We start from the raw sequence: 22,354 nt of genomic DNA, 5'->3' as shown, positions 1-22,354 counted from the left end.
CCCAAGAGCTCCCTCCAATTGCCAGGAAGGGCCCCTGGCAACCCTATTTCTCATTGATTCTTTCTTGTGAAGTAGGTTAGGTCCAAGGTCACCTAATGAGCTTCCATGGTAGAAGGGGGATCTGACCTTGGATCTCCCCAGACTTTGGAATGGCACTGTAATCACTATGCTTTTCTGGCAGTCCAGTTTATTCAACAGAGGCTACCAACAACTACTAAAAGACGATCTTTAATCTTTTCAAACGAAGTCAAAGGGTTTCAGATATATACAATATTTCTCAATCTCAGCCCCACAGATTAAAGTTTGACACAAGCTAATATATTAGCTAGCTTTAGCTCCAATTAAAACTTGCAGCCCTAATAAATATTTAAGAGTCTGTAAACACCAGGAGTACTGCCAAAAGACCCATTAAGTAGATATGCTGGTCAGTATACAGTAAGAGGGAAATTCATTGGGTTTAATATTAATGGGATAAGCAACAGACACAGAAACCTAGATAATTTCTAGTAAACCATATGCAGCACAATCCTAAACCTTGACATTGAATGGCTTAGTATGGCAATGAATCCTGACACTAGCGTAATTCTAAGATTGGTGTCATGAGAGGGGAAAATGCTACACTGGTGCAGCTCTGCATTGGAACATAAAAGGAAGGTATCAGACAGAGTCAGACCAAGAAAGAAGTCTCTGTCGCAGCCCTCCAAGGCTTTACCACTTGCAAGCTATGGCATTAAGCTGTGCACTACTATCCTCCCTGCTCTGGCATATATGGCTGGTTTTGAGACCACAGATGACAGAAGCATTCTAATGTCCTCAGTTATGTGTTTCAGCTGTTTATGAGTGAGCAAGCCCTGTCTCCATGGATTGGTAGACATGGTCCAGGTCAGCTAAATGGTGCTAAACACTAGTGTGGTTGTAACAGCTAAGTTTCCATTCAGTTCTTACATAAAAACTTCTGCAGGTTAGCAATGAGGTCTCATTTACTCCTTTCACATATGAAGTATTATTTCCCTGGTAGCTTGGTTAATTCTGAACTCACTATCAATCCTTCAAGTAAACTGGTTGTCACCCCAACATTTCCCTAGAAGTCACCACTTCCTGCTGCAGTAGTCCTCTTACCTTGTCCTCTTCTAGTCTCTGTTTTCGTTTCTCTTCAACTGCAGCTCGTCTTCTCTCTTCTTTTAGCCTCTGCTCTTCTAATTTCTTTCTGCGCTCTTCCAGATGTTTTTCGTAATATTGCCTTGCTCGAACTTCTTTTTCCAACCATGCAACCTCTCTTGCCGCTAGACATTAAAACAAAGAACAATTTCATACCATTTGATCCATTTATATCACCCTATCATTCTTCTGGCTTAAAAGGCTTTCTTCTTACTCAGGTTTTACTGAATTTCAGCCATTCAATCCTATTTACCTATCAAACTATTCTGTGAAGCAGTAACCAAAAACAATATAAAATCAGTAGGGCAAAAAATCATATTGTTTTTTCTAGTTACAAAATATGCGAATAAAGTCCACTTTTTAATGTTATGTGCTACTCTTTCACAAACTGCTGAGAACTTGAAACCTACCATCCCAATAGTGGATACGAACAATAAATTGCAATATAGGAGTGCTAAAATCCAGGCGGGATCTTGACATGTCCAGAAATTATTGATAAATCCAGACTACAGAGATTCCAAAGCAAGAATGGCTGCTTTGGAAGGAGGACAGTATGGCATTGCACCCAGCCCACTAAGGTCCCTCCCCACCCCAAACACTGCCCTTCTCAGGCTGCACCCCCAAATTTCCAGGAACTTCCCAACCTGAAATTGGCAACCCAAATTGGAAGCCCCAGGAAAGCTTTCTTAATTGAAACAATTAAGCACTGAAAAAGTTGCCCTGGGAAGTTGTGGATATTCCAACACTAGAGTTTTTCAGGGAGAAGGTAAATTACTACCTAGGGGATGCTTGGAAATATGCATATAAAAAAGACGCAGAATAAAAGTTAATTGCTATCATAAATTTCTTTGTGTTTTGAGCAAAGACAACTATAGCATTGAGATTTGGATTATTATAGCACATACAGTATTTTGAAAAATCTGATCTTACATAATAAAAGTGAATCCAGTCAGTATTGGGATTTCTGTTGATCTAAATTGCAGTGTGCAGTTGTATTTATACCCCATCCCATCATATAAACATAATAGTAATGTGTTGTATAAGACCTTTTTTAAAATAATGTAAATTGAAATGAGAATAAGCTGTATTCATGCCTGTCATGAATAAATTTTATGTCTGAATGCTGCCTTACAATCCCAGTCCAGCACCCAGTTTGTTGGGCAGCCTGCATTCATATGACACATTAAACTGGGATTTATTAAACCACTGCTTATAAGAAGTAATTTATCATGACATCTAAGTGAGAACAAGATGCAAAGAAAATAATTCCATTCATGTCATACCTTTAGTTAAACGGTTTGCAATTTCTACTGAAAACATAACCACTTTAAATCAATATATTTATTATACAATTGTTTTATTTAAAAATAAATTGTGAGCGATAGACAGCAACATGCATGTTGAATTTGTACATTTCCTCTGTCTTTTAAAAGCCAAAACTCCAAGCACCAAAATTTGTGAGCCATGGAACAAAAGTTCATAGGTGTATGAAGTGGTGGGATTCAAATAATTTAACAACCCGTTTCAGTGGTGGGATTCAAATGATTTAACAACTGATTGTTTACAAGCACCATTTTAACAACCAGTTCTGCCGAAGTCGTGAAAACCTGCTGAATTCCACCACAGGGTGTATGCAGTGGTGGGATCCAAAAATTTTAATAACAGATTCCGACAGTGGTGGGATTCAAACAGTGGCGCAGCTGCACACACGCACCTCCAGTCCCTATTGGGCAGGGAGGTTGCTTTAGTAACCCCTTCTCGGCACTCAGAAAAAATTAGTAACTACTTCTAGAGAAGTGGTGAGAACTGGTTAGATCCCACCTCTGGGTTTATGGTGATATGTCCCTCAGAGTACTCTGCTCAGTTGGAAACAGCTTACTGGAGGTCCTGGCCCCAAGATCATCCAGCGGTCTTCAATCAGAGCCAGAGCCTTTTGGGCTGTCTTTGGTTTGGTGGAACTCTCTATCAGCTGAGTCCAGGATCCTGTGGGATGCAATATAGTTCCCCAGGGCCTGTAAGATGGAGATGTTCCTCCAGGTATTTGGTTGAAGACAGTGAAGGTTTCATTAATGAAGGTTTCATTCAATTAATCTGGTCTCCCATGTCCCTCGCTCTCCTTCTCCCTTTGCCCTTTCCCTTCCTGCATTTATTATTAAATCCTTATTTCTTGGTTCTATAATCCCTGTAAATGGTTTAGTTATTGTCTCCCTACCCTCTCTGACTAACCTCCCCATTTTCATATATTAAGGCCTCCATTGAGTTTTTATTGATGAAGGGTTTAAATGGATTACATGGCGTTTAAACTGTAATATTTTGTTGTAAACCATCCTGAGCCTGACTTAGTCAGAAAAGAGCAGGGTATAAATCAAATTTATAAATAAATAAAAACAAGTAAATGAGGCTACATCAGAATAATCTGGTCTTATATTAAGGGTGCCGGTGACTACTAGACCACCCATTTGAGCTACAGAAATAAAGATGTCCCAAAAGTGAACATTTGGACAATTGAGGATCCCCCCCCCCCCCCTAAATGGTAGGATACCGGTAGTTTAGAGAAAATATTAAACTATTACTGCAGTTTGAGAATATAAGAAGGAGTGGATAACCTAGAATGATTCTGATTAGGAGACACCTTTCAAAGGTGACCCCTTGGGGCTCTAGTTGCTAAAATTATTAAAGCGATAGATATAAATCTTGTGTAAAGTGCCATCTCATCTTGACGATTTGCCAATGGGATAATAATTTCAGTGCCATGGACTGTTAGCAAGTTACAAATTCTGCTTTATATGCCAAAAAAGTTTCACACTGTAAAATAAAAGTGTTAATTTGCCGATAACTGAAATAGACTTCCTCTGCCTATTTGGGCAAAAGAGCGATTTAAAAATCTTTGCCACTATGAAGGAAATATAGCACAATCCAAGTTCATAAGATCTTTATTCTAGCTTGCAATCACAGAGTGGAATGATTTTAGATCATATTTATTCCAGCAAGAATAAATATTGTGATGCAAGAAGAAGACAGGACGTTTGGCAGGTGCAGTATGGTGACAGTGCTGACATCAGAGGCAGGTGGTGATGGGTTCCACATGGCAGTTTTTGAGGAGATGAGGATGAGGGCCAGCCATGTTTTTTCCCCCACCAGACCTTTCCTGCCCTCAACAGCATCCATCCCATTTCCCCCCCGCCCCCGCTTGCAATTCCACACACATGGAGGACCGGCCACATTGGGGGGAGGGGGGAAAGGTGCCTCCTTCCCTTTTTGCCCACCTCCCAACTCCCCAAATTCCCATCTGCTGGCATGCTCCCCCTCCCATACCAACCTCTGCTTTTATAACATACCACCAACACTTTTCCAGAGCCTGTTGTATTTTTCCCTTCCATGATGTTTTATTGCTGGTAGAGTAATGAAGTTGTTTCTTGACAGACTATGTTGTGAACATAGCATAACAAAAATAAAATAATCAGCTAAATACACAGTTCTCACAGAACACATACTTATTGACAAGTAATTTATTTATAAAACTATCTGGAAGACCTGGAGAAAGATTTACAGCCCAATCCCAGTGCAGGCTTCAGATTTCTCCAAAAGAGTGATGTATGTTGATTTAGCCCTATGGGGAACCCTCAGGTGCCCAGGGTATTTCTTGAGCTCCCTGCCTTCCTGCACCACCTGGAATCCTCTGAAGGTGATACAGCAGTGCAAGAGCAGAACTGCCCTGATCGCCTATGCATTGGGCTGAAAGAATAAACATATTAGAAAAGTTATTTCACATTGACGTATTTGGGCCTAAGTGACAGATAAAATATATTGAGTACAGAAAGTATACAAGGCATAGCCTAGTCCAAAACATAAGCGACTAGTTAATAAGCATTATACTGAGAGGGGCAAAGATATGTAAGCTCATGAAATACTAAGAAGACAAGGAAGCTTAAAATCTAATCCTGGGGTGACACTACACCAGGGCCATGCAAAGTGGCATGGATGCTGGTGCTGAGGGACTTATCCTGGCAGTGGGGCACAGAAGGTACCAGGAAGTGTTCCTCAACGCTGTCATTCCTGAACTGCAGGGGGATGAACCGGCATTCCAGGGGGCATTCTGGGGACATTTCCAAGGCAGAACTGACTTTAGTCAACTCTTCTATGCCAGCAACTGACTTATATCAGCAAAAAGTATGACATCAGTCAGTCTTCCCAATGGGATTCTTCAGAGGTTTTCACGCTGACTGAAACCCCATTGGTAGTGGTGTGGATGCGATGCCACGATACCATCTCCAGCTGCCACTCTACCCCCACCCCCCACCCCTTTGGATGGGCTGTAAATCATTTTGTTTAGATAATTTTTAAAAAAATACTCAGGAAAATATAAAAAATGATCTCATCTTTTGTCAGGCTTATGACTCTAGTTCATTTTTAGAACTAGCCCCCAACTCCCCTCTATGTACGGTCAGAAAGGTCCATGCTAATGGACAGCCAATCTCATCTCTGATCATAGACTACATTTAAGTAAGTAATTCTATTTTTCACAAATTCTCTGTAGTTCTAAAATCAGATATTATAATTTGGAATAATTTTCTAAAGCTCTACTGTTTTAGTTCACTGTCTGTCTCTTTCAACCAGTCTACATTTACAGACATATACTGAACTTACACCATTTTAAATATCTGTTCTCTCCTTCCAATGAACCTTAGGAACTGTAAGGTGATGACAATTCTATCAGAGATCCCCTCACACAAAAATAGTTGCAATGGATCACACATGAGGTAAAATAGACATTAAATCTTTAAGGCATCAATTGTGAATGAAATTTCTAGGGATGCAAATAGTGCTGAACTCAGTAATGCACACAATCAGAGCAGAAGATCTAAACTGTAAGTACATTGTTCCCAGAAAGAAGGTTGAAACACAACTATAAATCAGTCTTCCTGCTAGCCATCAATTGATTCAGAAACCCAATACAACCATATTAAAAGCTGCCTTCCTTGTTGCAACCTATTCCTATTTGTAACCTATACTTGGACAATTTGAACTGCATTCCTGCCAATTTGCAGTCTCGGGGGAAAATGCTCTGTATGAAAAATGTATATAGACAGGAAAGGACATCAGCACTTACACTCTAAATGAAGTATTACACAATGCCACAACTTTTCCAGTTCACTGAGGCAGACTGAATATTTTTAGAGGTCCAGGATACATAAAGCAATTATTTGCTGTTTGAACTCCTTTCAGGGAAGTATGGCAGGTATAAATATGCAAGGTCAACTAAAACAAAATGGACATTTTTGCTAATGAGAGAAAAAAAGGCAATACTACTCCTTTGGAATATTCTTACTGGCAAAGCTATTAGAAGTAAAGTTTGTCCCTACTCTGTTTCTCTGTAGTACCCTGTAATTCAATTTGATACTGAGTTTTCAGGTTTGGGGTATATGTACAAATGGCTAAAGGGAACTGGAACGACTGATGAATTAAAAAAACATATCACTGTTAAAATTGTTGTTCTTTGTTGTTTGGCAATAAATAAATCAAATAAAAGAACTGAGGAAAAAACGGAAGCACAGAAACATAAAGAAAACTGCTACTTTTCCTACAACTGATTGAGGGGTGGTTCAATTGTATGTCCCAACAGAAAAAGAGAACACATCATTTACAAACTTGATAAATGGATTTAGAATTATTTCTCTACTTCTCCTACCTCTAATTTTATAATGCTTATCTGTAAACATAATGAAATTATGTTTTATGGCCTAAATACAGGAAAGAACAGATTGTTTAATTAAAGTATACAGCTTTACTTTGTATTCTCCTACTTAAATATCAAAACAAAAACATTCACAGGGTCAGCTAAAGGAGCTGTAATGATCTATTTAGCATATGTTTTGTCAGACCTCAAATGGAGGAAGACACTCCTCACAGAGTTAACAATGGCAGCAGCAGTTGTTTATATCTACATTTATATTTTATACATGGAAAGTTACTGAACAAAACCAATGGCCCTGGACACATCTGGGACTGCATTTGGATCCCCTGGCTCAAAGCAGTGGAGAGAGGCTGATTCTGCCAGCTCCATAAAGGCGGTGCATGATTTGGAAGGGGTGGGGGCCCATAGACCACCCAGCAGCAGGTGTCTGAGGTGGACCTTGGCGGGAGCGTATGGAGTCCCTTAATGAGAGCCTGAGTATGCTCTCATTAAGCAGGCTACCCTGCCCTTACTTAGTGAGAAGGCGGGTGTGACGAATGCATTTATACTGCATTCAGGTTACAGGGTGGAGCCGCCCCTGAAAGAGTTAAGCCCTGGCCAGCCCTGATTAGCCAGAGGAAAATATGCAGGGAGTATAAATACAGTCAGCGGGAGTGCTGAGGGGTTCTTGGCTTTGAGTCTTTGTGACTTTGTGGCTCTGTGTGAGCTTGTGGGCCCTCGGGTGCTTTTTGTGAACAGAGTGAGGAGAATCGGCTCAGATCTCTCACTGCTGTTATTTAGTAATAGCTGAGGAAGCTATTTGAAACATCTGAAACCCTGAGTTGGAGGAGAGAGTCCGCCCTCAGGTGTTTTTGAGGGAAACCTCTTAAAAAATCTAAAAGTCTGTCCTCCAAGTTAACACAAGTCTTGAGAGGCCCGGTCCTGTGGCAGAGGGGCCAAATTTGGGATTGTGGGAGAGGGAGGCTGTTGTGCCTGAATCCCACAGGGCGTAGACTTGGTGTTTTATTTTTGTGGTGAGGTACAGTGGACTGAAGTATTTTAACAGAGAGTGTAAAACCTCTAGAGAAACATCTTTTAAGTAACATCTTGACTGAAACATCTTTCTTTTCTGAAGTGAAATCTGAAGTAAAGTGACACCAGCGAGTGTTCATTTTGTAACTTAAGTGAAGTGCCTGCAACCGTTAAGCCAGTAACATATCTGCAACCTTTAAGCTAAAGCAATCTTTCTCTGAAACCAACACACTAATAACCTCTCAAAGTTACCTGAGAAGCCTCTGTTAAGCCAGAAATAAACGTTTTAAGTTTTTGTCCGTTCCAGTCTCTATTTTTGTCTGTGTCTGTGTTCCCCCAAACGAAAGGGAGGTGGTGGCCGTGAAAATCAGTTTTTGTGGGCTATAAGAAAGAAATTTATTTATTGGTGGCAGCGATCAAACAAACCAAATAATATAGAGCAGGGATAAAGCGCCTTTCGTTACAGCGGGCCTTTCCCTTTACTCTGCTCCAGCTCTCCCACCCATCCCCCCTGTGTCTCAATCATTACAGGTTGCATTTTGGGCTTATTTGCTGCTATTCCCCATTTTTCTGTCACAGCTAAGATGATGGTTGGGGCACTGTGGGAGTGGTTTTTTCCTGCAAGTCCACCATCCCTGTTGGGAGGTGGAGCCTGTGATGGATTTACAACACCCCAAATCCCTTTCCTCTACTAATTTGGATGAACCGGCTGCTGATATGGATCTGCATAGACCATAACCACTCTGGTAATGCAGGCCAGTGACTCTCGGAATCCTTCCACTGATGGCTCTCCACCAATCAGGGAGAGGATAGTGTCATTGAGTGAAGACCATTGACAGTTGCTGGGAGTTGCTCTGGCTGAGAGGACTCTGGCTGGTTGGGAAAAGATCAGGGTATTAGTGAATAACATGGCACCAACGACATTGGGAAATGTAGCCAGGAGGTTCTGGAAGCTAAATTTAGGCTGCTAGGTAACAGGTTGAAGTCCAGGACCCCCAAGGTGGCATTCTCAGAAATGCTACCCGTTCCACGCGCAGGGCGAGCTAGGCGAGCGGAGATACAGGGTCTCAATGCGTGGATGAGAAGGGTGGTGTAAGGCAGAGGGTTTCAGATTCGTCAGGAACTGGGGAACCTTTTAGGACAAGGCAGGCCTGTACAAAAGGGACGGGCTTCATCTCAACCAAAGAGGAACCAGGCTGCTGGCGCTCAACATTAAAAAGGTGGCAGAACAGCTTTTAAGCTGGAGCCCTGGGGGAAAGCCGACAGGAGCTGAGGTGACTTCGGTTCGGAATACAGTATCTATGGGGATGCAGACAGAGAGGGAGGTTTTTCTAAATCAACCACATGCAAGCAAGGAACATAGCAATGTGGATGAGACAAGGGATAGTGTCTACAAAAGACTTGAGGGTAAAGCACATAAATCCCAGGTTAAGGACAAAGACAGGGTATACAGGTGTCTCTATGCTAATAGTAGAAGCCTTCGACCTAAAATGGGGGAGCTAAGGTGTACAGAGTTTTTGAAGGAGGACTTTGATATAGTGGGCATTACAGAGACATGGTGGAATGAAAGGAGAACCAGTGGGATGCTGTTATACTAGGCTACAGGCTCTACCAGGAAGGATAGGACAGGAAGCATTGAGGGGGTGGAGTTGCCCTTTACATCAAAGAGAGCATAGTGTCTATAAAATAGAAAATGAAAGAAGGGGAGCTGGTTCCCCTACAGAATCACGGTGGATATCAATACCAGGTGTGAAGGACAGTTTAATATTAGGAATATATTATCGTCCCCCTGACCAAAGTGCACAAGAGGATTCTGAGATGGAAAAAGAAATTAGAGAGGCCAACAAAAACAAAAATGTAGTGGGAATGGGTGATTTTAACTATCCCCATATAAACTGGAAAAATGCATGTTCAGGTCATAGTAAGGAGAGAGCATTCCTGGATATGCTAAATGAATGTGGCTTAGAGTAGATGGTTGTGGAACCAACCAGGGGAGAGGTGATCCTAGATCTAATTCCATGTGGTACCCAGGACCTGGTGCTGGAAGGCAGTGTTGTTGAGGCGATAGGGAACAGCGACCCTGAAATGCTGTCAGTTTCAGTATTATCTTTGCATGCGAACAAGTGAAGCAACTTCTTTAGTAGTTACATTAAGCCTTCCAGAAAGAGGGAAATTTCTCAAAGATGAGGGGGATAGTGCGCAGGAAGCTGAAAGGGAAAATCAAGAGAGTCAAAACTGTCCAGGATGCTTGGAGGTTATTTAAAAACACAGTAATAAAAAGCTCAGCTGGAATGTGTTCACTTGGAGTTAGGAAAAGGCAGCACCACCAGTCTAAAGCCACCATGGTTAACAAAGAGAGGTTGAGGAAATTATCAGAAAAAAAAGAAAAATGTCCTTTTAGAAAATGGAAGTCCAGTTTGACTGATGAAGGGAATATGAGAGGGAACACAAATGGTGGCAAAAGAGAAGCACAAGTTAGCTGTAAGGGGAGGCAAAAAAAAAGATTACTTGTAAGGAATGCATGGCTGCGAACATCAAAACCAGCAACAAACAGTTCTTCAAAGTACATCAAAAGCAAGGAAGCCATGCAAGGGAAACGAAAGTAGGCCCGTTAGATGACAAAGGAACAAAGGGTGTGCTAAAAGATGACAGAGAGATTGCAGAGAAGCTGAATGAATTCTTTGCATCTGTATCTTCACCCAAGAGGAGGTGAGAAAAATTCCCATACACCTGAACTAGAAAGCGCTTCTTAGGAGAAGCGATTCTGAGGAACTAGCGATGATAGTGTGGTAGACAAGGAAAGAAAGTTCTGGCAGCCATTGATAAGCCAAATGCTACCAAATCCCCTGGCCCAGGTGCATTCACCCAAGAGTTCTTAAAGAGCTCAAGCATGAAATTGCGGATGCTTCTCACTTTAATAATGCAACTTCTCCCTGAAATCAGGCTCCATCCCTGAAGACTGGAAGATGGCCAATGTCACACCAATCTTTAGAAAAAGGATCTAGGGGAGACCGAGGAAATTACAGGCCAGTCAGTTTGACATCTGTTCCTGGTAAATTGGTAAGAATCTCTATCATTAAAGATAAAATTATAAAACATGTAGAAAAGCAAGACCTGCTGAGAAAAGTCAGCATGTGGCTTTTCTGCGGGGAGAGCAAATCCTGTCTTACAAACTTACTAGAGTTCTTTGAGGGGTGTAAACAGGCATGTGGATAAGGGGGAACCAGTGGACATTGTCTACTTGGATTTTCAAAAGGCTTTTGACAAAGTTCCTCACCAGAGACTATTGAGAAAACTCAGCAATCAAGGAATAAGAGGGGAAGTCCTCCTATGGATTACAAACTGGTTGAGAAACAGGAAGCAAAGAGTGGGTGTAAATGGGAAATTCTCACAATGGAGAGATGTAAGGAGTGGTGTCCCAAGGATCTCCGTTTTGGGATATTACAGTGCTCTTTAACCTATTCATAAATGACCTGGAAGTAGGGGTGGGTAGCCAAGTTTGCCCGAGATGATACCAAATTATGTAGTGTGGTAAGAACCACAAAGGATTGCGAAGAGCTCCAAGCGGACCTTGATAACTTAGGTGAGTGGGCTAAGAAATGGCAAATGCAGTTCAATGTAGCAAAATGTAAAGTGATGCACATAGGGGCAAAAAATCCAAACTTCACACTTGTACAGCAGCTACAGGGGTCAGTGCTTATCAGTCTGAAAGACCGGGAAAGGGATTTGGGCGTCTTAGTTGATGGTTCCATGGGAATGTCAACTCAATGCATGGCAGCTGTGAAAAAGGCAAACTCTATGTTAGAGGGATAATTAGGAAAAGGAATTGAGAATAAAACTGCAAAGATTGTCATGCCCTTATATAAAGCCGTGAGTGCGACGCGCACTTGGAGTACTGTGTCCAGTTCTGAGGTCGCCACATCTCAAAAAGGATATTGAAGAGATAGAAAAAGTGCAGAGAAGGGCAACGAGGATGATTGAGGGACTGGAGCACCTTCCTTATGAGGAGAGGCTGCAGCATTTGGGACTCTTTAGCTTGGAGAGGAGACGTCTGAGGGGAGATATGATTGAAGTCTATAAAATTATGCATGGGATGGAAAATGTTGACAGAGAGACTTTTTTCTCTCTTTCTCACAATACTAGAACCAGGGGGCATACACTGAAAATGCTGGGGGGAAGAATTAGGACTAATAAAAGGAAACACTTCTTCACGCAACGTGTGATTGGTGTTTGGAATATGCTGCCACAGGAGGTGGTTATGGCCACTAACCTGGATAGCTTTAAAAGGGGCTTGGACAGATTTATGGAGGAGAAATCGATTTATGGCTACCAATCTTGATCCTCTTTGATCTGAGATTGCAAATGCCTTAACAGTCCAGGTGCTCGGGAGCAACAGCCGCAGAAGGCCATTGCTTTCACATCCTGCATGTGAGCTCCCAAAGGCATCTGGTGGGCCACTGCGAGTAGCAGAGAGCTGGACTAGATGGACTCTGGTCTGATCCAGCTGGCTTGTTCTTATGTTCTTATGTTCTTAACATGCTACACCCATTGTTTCCCTTGTATTTTGGTTACATTTATACTTGTCCTGCTTGTGGGGTGAATATTTATTTATTATTTATTATTTATTATTTATTTATTTATTTACAAAACAATATGTTACAAAGTTTCCATACTGAATGTCTGTTGGAATAAAACCTATCAATTTTGGTTACCTTTTTAAACTTTAACATTAGTGTGCAGCGTAGTCCTTCAACTTTCCTCATGCCCTCCACAATCTTGGCCATGCAGATGTAAAAAGGAGAGCATGATTTTTCTTCCTTACTTGTGGTGGTGGTGGAGGTGTTCTCAGCAAAGGGAATACCAGGCAGCCACTCCCTCTTGTTTATCCAGAAGCATTCAGATCCCTTTCTAGGAAAAAAATAAGGTCTTGCTGGTGGCAGCTGCCCGTATCAAAGGCATCAAAGGCGGCTGGGGAAGTTTAGTCATCCTTGAGGGAAAACAGGTCTATTGCAAGGTGAAGTTGCCTTGCCCTGCCGTGAGGTCTTGAGGTTGGAGTCATTCAGTAGCTCGCCCAGCTCAGGGGCTGTCACCACCAGGTGGCAAGGGAGCCGCGCTGTAGCTTGCACCCATGTGGGATCCTGGGGTTTTTCCAGCAGGTGGGCTACGAAATAGGCTATATTTGCTGGCAGGTGGGTTGCCAGTGCTGGATCCATCCCTATGCTGTAGCAATGCTCCTGCAGTTATATCAATTAAAGCTGTTCCCTATTTTTCTTCAGTCTGTCTTTTTGTGTTGTGTTGATATCCTCTCTTGCACCTATCCTTCCCTTGCCCCTGAGTCTGCCCCTGAGTCTGAGTCATTTCTTTATCCTCACCACATCAATTAATCTTGCAGTTCAAATGCTTTCAAAAGACATGCCAAACTACAAAATACTACTTTTGTGAAGGTCAGGAGCTGGGAAGCTGCCTTTGAAATGTACGTGTTATGCCAAAGGAAAATGGAACTCCCCAAAGAGATGCTTGGCTTAGTAGTTTTCCCTTGGCAGTCACCACAGATCCTCTTAATATGCAGAAAGAGGAGTGGAGTGAGGTATGTTCCTTAGGCAGTGCTGGGCACTAGAACACAAATTGGGAGCAAGTGCTCATTCCACCTGATCCAAAGTTTGATGCAACAGGAGAGCTGCTGTCATGAATCCTCACAGTTCTGAGGAAGGGAGCTGTAGTTTTCAGAGCAACATTAGCAAGATAGGATGTGATTTTCTTCAATTCACTGGAATCACAAGGCAGTATATTTGTATGCTATGGGATTCTCTGCCAAGGGCCAGTAAGGTTGCTAGAGAGCCAGAGAAGGCCGTAGCCTGGCAATTGACTTTTTAGAGGTGTGTTCAGTTTGCCTGTGTTATTGTCATGGACTCAGCCACCCAGGAGTTTTCTAATGAGGAGCACTGGCAGGATGACCCCACTTGCTGGAGCCCCAGTCAACTGAACTTCAAGCTCAACCAGAAGCCTCTCAGGATGCATGCAGAGCTGGCCCAAGTCAGTTGGAAGCCAGAGTGGTTGCAAAAGCACCTACAGCCATTGAGGGCCAGCCTAGCAGTTCACCTGAGTCTTTAATGCAGCTGAGGATTCGCACTCGGCAGGAACTGCAATCTAAAAGACACAGTTGCATGCTTGGAAGCCCTAAGGCAATGCAGAGAATGCTGTGAGTCGACTCAGGATCAAGTTTGAGCCACAGCACAGGCTTATAAGAGACTGCTTCAGGAAGTGGAAGTTGCAGGAGCAACCTTGTTGAAAGTCTGTCAGCTTTCTGCCATGTCTGCTTGCAGACTGATTCCTTGGAACTCGGACCTTGGAACTCAGACCGGATTGCCTGACCTGACCTCGCCTGGACCCTGGACTGCCTCTTACCAGACCTGCTTGGACTCTGTTTCTCTGAACTCAGAGTAAGACTGCTCTCTCCTCCTCTTGCTTCTGTGCATGCTCTTAGCTGGAACCTGACTCTCTGGGAGCCTGGCAGGCCAGAACAGGTTTATATTAACAATATGATTACATTTTCCATCCAATTTTCCCTCATTCAGGCTCAGAATTTTTCAACAATGCAAAAGTTAATTAAATATACAGCAGAAAAGCAAAAAATCAAAATGCACAAACACACAAACATCCAGTATTACAAAACAGACCTGAAAGCAGGTTAAAACACAGAATGGGACAAAATAGTTTTCCAGTAATCAATTTCAAGAAGAGATAAAAGAAATATGAAGAACATGTCATCTTATGTATTGTCGAAGGCTTTCACGGCCGGAATCACTGGGGTGCTGTGTGGTTTCTGGGCTGTATGGCCGTGTTCTAGCAGCATTCTCTCCTGATGTTTCACCTGCATCTGTGGCTGGCATCCTCTTCAGATCCTCTGAAGATGCCAGCCACAGATGCAGGCGAAACGTCAGGAGAGAATGCTGGCAGAACACGGCCGTACAGCGCGGAATCCTCACAGCACCCCAACATGTCATCTTTTTTCTGATCTTCAAAAAATACAAGCAACTGTTGCTTCAGGCATTAAATTTGAGGATTTACTATAATTATGTTTTGTAGTTACGTGCCTTTTGCCTCTCAGATAGGATAAACTCTGGTTGTATCAGTAATTGAACTTTAAATCCTTCCCAAAATCATCTTCTTAAATGTTATTTTTTCCACATTTTATGAAGTGCAAGGAAGCTATTTCACTGTACATTATATTAGTATAAAAATGGAAAAAAACTCTGAAGATTAATGTACTTATTGAATTTATGCTTCAGGCAGCAAGAAGTAAATCTTGCTATGCTGCACCATGCATGAAAGTCACCTCTGTGTGGATCATCATCAGCGGCCAGCGAGAAAGGCAGAATCCCTGACCCTTGCTGGGCAACTGAGGAGGAATGGAACTCCCATCATAAGTACAGGACAGCAGCAGGGGGCAAATGGTGTTTCAGTGAAACAAATGGTGTCTTAATTGGCCAGAAGTTTCATCTAGCAAAATCATTCTCCAGACTCATGTCCCCTTTATGAACTTTTATTTGTTTACCAGTAGGTGCTGTCTATTCAAAAAATGATCTCAGGTAAAGGGTGTGGTATTTTTACAAGCATACACAAACACAGATAGAAATTTACAGAACAAGCCACTAAAGCTCTGTGTTCTATTGCCCTGACCATCTACCATACTCTCCAACAAGTCACCCCAGAAAACCAAGCCACAGAGAATTACAGATACAGTGTGGAACCGCATGGTAACTAATTAGAAGACCTAAGGGAGACTACAGTGTGCCTGTTTATGCTTTCCACATCGAGGATTCTTCAGCTTTTCACATGAGATTGTGGTCAGTACACACAATCAGAAGTGGGGGAGATTTTACTATCACCCCAGAAGTGTGTCAGAGGGCATCTTAAGCAGAATGAAACTGCTCTACTTATTTTTAATGACAGAAAAATTATGTGATTGGTCAGAGATCAAGCTGTGGTGTGGTAAACATTCCCCCACATCTGCTCCCCTAGCTGTTCCTTTCTTTTTGACGTGACTCTCCTATTCTTACTTTCCTTATCTCCTGCAAAGGCATCTCCTTGACATTCTTTCTCAACAGCAGAGATTATAGTGGTAACAACAACCACGCAAACCAGGAATTTTCTCACATGCTTCCCAAAGTCATGGCAATTTTTTAAAAGTATGCCTTAACTGCAGATGGTAAGGGGCTGGCAACAGATTTCACACCTGTACTTCCTGCTAATTTGCTTAGTCCAGACTAAGATTTCCTGTTTTGCATGAAAGGTAAAGTAACATTTTGCCCTTCAAAATCCAAACTTTATGGATGATGATGTTCCCTGGTCATATAATTCATCGTTCTGAGCCCATTAAGAAGATCATGAACGTTAATACCAGAACACGTCAACTTAGGTCCATTCAAAAATGGCATTAAGCTTTAACTGTGGGAGGGTACTCTTGCATACTCTTTTTCACCATATGCAATATGAACCAAAGCCTATGAATATGCCTATGTAACTCAGCCATGCTTATACTCCACCACATGTAAAATCTATACAACCTGAAGTGATTATAAGGGAACCTAAAGATTTCAACATCTAGTTTCATGGGAGAAAGTATATTTTACATATAATTATGCTCTTTCACTATACTGCTTACCGTACTTGGTTAGAAACATCACATTTAGCAATGTATAACCCATGAAAATTATCAGTATAACCCATGAAAACTACCAGTCCTACCCTGGATAGCCCAAGCTAACCTGATCTTGTCAGATCTCAAAAGTTAAGGAGGGTCAGTCCTAGTTACTATTTACATGGGAGACCACCAAGGAATGCCAGGATCGCTACACAAAGGATGGAAAAGAACTTTTGAATGCCTCTTGCCTTGAAACCCTTTGGGGTTGCCATAGATGGCTGTGACTTGACAGCAAAGGAAAAAAAGTAAGCATGACTCACCCAAAAATTTTTCCCGTTCCTCTCTCCGTTCTCGTGCAAGTCTCTGTCTTTCATCAACTTTCAGTACTGGTGCAGAGTCTTCAAAAACAGTACAATAAAATATTTAAAGGTCTCAAATTAGACATGCAGTATTCTAAAATCAATTAACAAGCAACGTTAAAGAAGCACAAGTAGTTGTAATTTAAGCTGTTTAAGAATTTGTAAAGTCCAACACATGCAAAAAAATGAACAAAGATGCAATTAGTAAGAATTTTATGACATTCTAACCAGTGGTGGGATCCAAAAATTTTAATAACAGGTTCCGATGGTGGTGGGATTCAAACAGTGGCGCTGCCGCACATACGCACCTCCAATCCCTATTGGGCAGGGAGGTTGCTTTAGTAACCCCTTCTCGGCATTCAGAAAAAAATTAGTAACCACTTCTAGAGAAGTGGTGAGAACTGGTTGGATCCCACCTCTGATTCTAACTCTTCTGCGCCTAAACAAAAAGCATTGCCATGCACAGTACCCAGTCAGTTCTCAGAGTAATGCTTAAGGCCTAGTTCTCATGCCGGGCTTTTGGAGGAACCAGCCGTTGACGGGGCCCCCCCCCCCCCCGGCCTTCTACATCTGTGCCTCTTGTCATCCTGGGACTGGTCGCGCTTCCCCCCCTGAAAGAGGGTTTGAAATGGAACCGCTGGACGCCATTCTGCAAACTAATTCTAGTTAGTATGCTTAGTTTTCTATTTTACCGCTGCTTTTAATAAGTTTTAATAAGTTTTAGTCGTTTTATCTTGTACGTGTTGGTTAATGTGCTGTACACCTCCCAGAGCCCTCCAGGGATGCGGCGGTATAGAAATTGAAAAATAAATAAATAAATAAAATAATCTGAAGTAAATCTTAAGATTGAAGTGGTTTTTTTCTAAACACAATCACACACACACACACACAATCCTCTACACAGAAAATTGTTGTGCCAAATAGGAGAATTCTAGCATAGCTTTGTCTTTTACGTTGTTTTGTTTGTCTTTGGTATTTTGGTTTTGTACAGAGAAACAGTCAATCTTGTGAGCCTAACCAGCAATCTGAAGTGGTACAGCCCAGATATAATTTTCATCTGTGTGAATTAGAGGTAATGGAAAGCAAACTAATTTTTCTATTGGCAGATGGGCATTTTCCTGCTTCTCCCTCCCGCTGCAGCCCACTCATTTCCACAAAGTGATGCTCTGAGGAAAAGGAGATGCAAGGAACGACATGAGGGGAACCTGAAGTGAGAAGGCGGAATTGTTGGAAGTTGTCAATTAAGTCTAATCCAACCCGGTGTGTTTGGGATATAATTAACAGGCAGCATATTAGAGCTGTCAACCTCCAAGCGGAAACTGGGCATCCCTCATAATTACAACTGATTTCCAGATGACAGAGATCAGTTCCCCTGGAAGCTTTGGAGAGTGGACTCTATAGCATTTTGGTCTGCTGAGGACCCTCCCCCAAACTCACTCACCCCAGGCTCTACCTCCAGACATTTCCTAATCTGCATCTAATAGCCCTTTTTAAAAAATCCTATTTTTGAACACAGGTATTCTAAAGTTACTTCTTGAACAAGGAATGTTGTCCCAAAAATACACTGTGGAATTTGTCAGAAAGATACAAGAGTGACAGGAGTGATATGTTACAGCACCCCCTTCCCCTCCCCCCCCCCACTGTATGTGAATACATGAAGAGCTTCTGAGTAACATGGTGACTTTCTTTAAAGAAGCAGACACACTTTCTTCTTTTGAGGCGTGCAATAGATCTTGCTGTCTTATAACTTTTATTTTAAGAGAATACAAATGAAAGATTAATTGCCTGGCAAGAGTCCAGGTGCCAGCTACTGGGCGATGAGTACAGCTGACCAGCTGACATCCTGTCACTGACTACATAAAATGTAAAATATGTGAGCGGGATGAAAAGTTTCACATGGGATGTGGTGCCTTTGTTTCTCCCCATTTCCAATGAGCCTTCTTTTCAGTTGAAAAGCTTTCCCATCTGAATAAATAACACTGAGACAGTTGTACACCTTCATGTTCTAAAGAATGTGGGATAGAAGAACAAAACAGAACTCTTTACAGGTTCACTTTGTCATTGCATGCTAGGCGCCATAGAGGAAATGAGGGAAATACACTGACAGGCTCTCACGTAGCAAAGTAGAGCCCAGCAACAAGCCAGAGTTCTGGAGCATGGAAAACAACAAACGAGACACCCTTCAAAAATGGGTGTGCCACTAAGCACATGAAAAGTTTAATTTAAATTATACTGAGAGAAGAAATGGGTTTTCAGGGGCCCATAAGTGAAATGGGTTTTTAGTGTCAGAACTCATGTGCATTCATATTCAGAGAGCAGGTCAAGATACGACAGCCAAATCTGGATATTTTTGCTTTTCAAACAAACATCAATTGCTTTAGAGGAATTTAAAGATAAGTATGGCATTAAAGAGGCCACCAGAAAGATAATTAAACCAACTCCAATTACGTATTTCCATTATCGGTATGCTCAGTAGATACTATACATGTCTAGGTTCTAAAAATCTGAATGATCATGGCAACAGTTTTGCTATGTGAAAGTCCAGCCACTTGAAGTCAAGTTTTGTTCTATTAAAAGAAGTTATGAGAGGTTTCTAACCTGTATAGGTGTGATCATCATGAAAGTGTAACAAAATTATGATACTGCAAAAATTCATCTTCTCTTAAGGGAAAAAATTACTTAACATTAACAAATTTAAATTAGATTTAACTGTGTCTGGTGAATAAATATGTCTGGCATTAAGACACCAGATCAACATTTTTGCTCTAATATTTTCTCTTTCCTGTACATCTCCAAGTAAATCTTAAAAGGAAACTCTGATTCTAAAACTTTCTATAAGAATTATACTACACCAAAAGTCCTTTTCATTTAAGAGCCATCCCATATAGAAGATCATTAGGAGCAAATCCCAAAAAACTTAAAAACTATGAAGACTCATTTGATTCAATGGGACTTATTCCCAGCAGAGCTTTCTTAGGACTGCATCCCTATTTTACCAAGAGTAAATCTCATTTGTCTCAAATTAAAATGCAAGTATGAAGGATCTGTTGCTCGAAAACATTAATATTTTCTATTAGAAAATAAACACACAAGCGTCAACTATACCCGAAGCAATATGGGAAGAAGGTAACAACACACCATTTTTGAAATATGGGATTTTAAAACACTTTTAGGTAAACAAAAGTAACAAACGATAACGATAATATGATAAACTATACCTGGCTTAGCTCCAGTATTGTTAGTGTGCTGTCCAATACCAACAGAGGAAGGGCGGTTGGATGAAGCAGATTTTTTGTCTTGCACTTTGCCACCTTCAGATACTACAATTCAAAAAAGAGAAAAAATCAATTAACCACACTATTACTACATTGACGGTGTAATCCTGAGGGGGAGTAGCCACTGCCACCGATAACACAACCACACTGCCTTCAAAGAGGCTTGTTATGGTACCAACAAAAAACTGAAAGCCATTGTGTCCCCTTCCCTCCGCCCTCTGCCCCCGGAACTGGCCTATGCAGCTCAGCGGGCTGTGTCACCAATTTTGCTGACACAAATCTGCCACAGTAAAGGAGGCATGCCAAAGCCAAAAGGGCTCAGAAAGCCAACTAAATCCAACTCCGCCCCTGAAATACCCTCTTCAGTGCCAGTGAAAGCTCCTGTGCCAGAGGAGCACAAGCACTGCTGGGGCCTGGGTGTCACACTGTCCCCAGGACCATCATAAGTGCCTCTGTGCCAGTGTAAATACCCATTCTGCCAGCACAAGTGGCATTTATGCCAACACTGGGGCCCCACTGTCTCCTGAGTAGTTTCACACACACACCTCCCCTGGATTGCACTGAAAGCCATATTTCTATTGTTATTGCTTACACAAGGAAATAACCGGAGCAAGATATATTTAGAGAAACTTCCATAGGCCAAACCATCTTCCACCATTATTTCAGGGGATCCTGTAAGTTGCATTCTGTGGTACATGCCATCACCTCACAAATGCGAAATACATTTGTAGGGATGAGCCGCTGACCCAGCAGCACCGTAGGCAGAGCGCTGGGATGCCGGCCCAACTACGGTCTTCTGGTCGCACCCGCTCCCCCATCCCCCACCCCCTGGTGAGTCACAGGCCCAGACAAAGGGACAGTGGAGCCCTTGCCCCCAGGTGTGGATTAGACCCAGACGCAGATGCTTCCTCCTGCACGTAGCAGCCCGATGAGATCATGCATCACATGATGGTCTCCAGGTCTCCCGGTCTCCCGCCCATCTCCCGATCCGCCTCCTTTACACGCCCACAATGAAACCCTAATAAAAGGTGCCAGAGACTAGCACAAGACAGAGTTGTCAGGATCACGGGATCCCGCACTTCCTGCTGCTGACGCTCTCCACCAGATGAAACCTCCCATGTCTAGCCTCTTCCTTAGCGACGACCCTGCGGGGATGACTACAAGCTGGTGCCGAAACCCGGGAATCCCTCGAAGACCTCCGCACCCTGCTTACCGTCGCCTGGGAAAGGGCCGCGGTACCCGGCGTCCGCTGGATGCGGCGCATCCAGGAGACCCACTTCTACCGGTACCGCCCGTCCGCTGGATGTCCGGCGCATCCAGGGACCCAATTTCTAGGACGCTCTCTCGTCCGGCCGAAACAGCGGTAAAGTATAGGGAGCTTGCAAAAGCGGGGCTTATGACAAGCACGTTAAGCGAAGTGAAAGCACTAGCGAAAAGCGGCAGGGTCTCCGTAAGAGGGGGGGGGGCTGCATGGGAAAATTGGTTGAGGAGATTGAAGCTCAATGTCCATGGTACCCAGAAAGGGGGACATTGAATCTTAAGGATTGGGAAAACATCGGGCGCACTCTGCACAGAGAGCCTCGCGCGCCGATGTCGCTGCTACTGACGTGGAGGCAATGTTATGTCGCCATCAGCCTGCAGGTCTATGGCTCTCTTGCCGTAGATCGCCCTCCTTTCGACCCTTCAGCTTCAATTTCACCCCCGGAACTTTCTCTATCCACTAGACTGGAAGCCTGTCCTCCTTCTGCCTCCCTTGCTTCCTCGCCTCCTTCAAATCCTCCCGCGGCTCGGCCGCCTCCTCCCTTCGCCCCGCCTTCATTTTCTGAAGCCACCGCACCTCCGTCAGCGCCACGTAATGGCGCGGGTTTCAAAACCCTAGCAGAGCGTATTAGCCACGATCTGCAAAAAAAGGAAACCCTGACGGAAGACGATGCCGACATCCTCGCCATGTGCCCTGTCCATTACACTGATCACGAAGGGGAAGATGGCATCGTTCGGCGAGTTGTCGAGTACCGCCCCCTAGGTTACAACATTCTCACTGAACTCCGCAAGGCAATGCGGGACGTAGGAATCACCAGCCCCTATGTGAGAGGCATGCTGGAAGCAGTCGCGAGGAATCACCTAATGGTTCCGGAGGACTGGAAAACCACCTTTCGCATGCTCTTAAACCCCGCACAGTATGTGGTTTGGGAGAGCGAGTACCGCCAACAGT

The 22,354-nt window shown here is 42.9% G+C and overlaps 1 protein-coding gene across 8 annotated transcripts in view; it reads right to left on the bottom strand.

Annotated features, from left to right (window-relative positions):
* Positions 1-22,354, bottom strand: part of MAP7 (microtubule associated protein 7) — a 126,127-nt gene that overhangs the window by 33,148 nt on the left and 70,625 nt on the right. For all 8 annotated transcript variants that reach the window (XM_048489917.1, XM_048489902.1, XM_048489911.1 and 5 more), the window contains exons 2-4: positions 20,086-20,187; positions 16,829-16,906; positions 1,120-1,283 (exon numbers count right to left, since the gene is read on the bottom strand). In XM_048489917.1, the coding sequence (XP_048345874.1) occupies positions 1,120-1,283; positions 16,829-16,906; positions 20,086-20,187 (344 nt within the window). The remainder of the gene's footprint in view (positions 1-1,119; positions 1,284-16,828; positions 16,907-20,085; positions 20,188-22,354) is intronic.

This window comes from Sphaerodactylus townsendi, linkage group LG01, assembly GCF_021028975.2.
Source record: "Sphaerodactylus townsendi isolate TG3544 linkage group LG01, MPM_Stown_v2.3, whole genome shotgun sequence".
NCBI classification, from domain to species: domain Eukaryota; kingdom Metazoa; phylum Chordata; class Lepidosauria; order Squamata; family Sphaerodactylidae; genus Sphaerodactylus; species Sphaerodactylus townsendi.
Note: the sequence above shows the minus strand (reverse complement) of the source record. Positions and strands in the feature narration are given on the sequence as shown.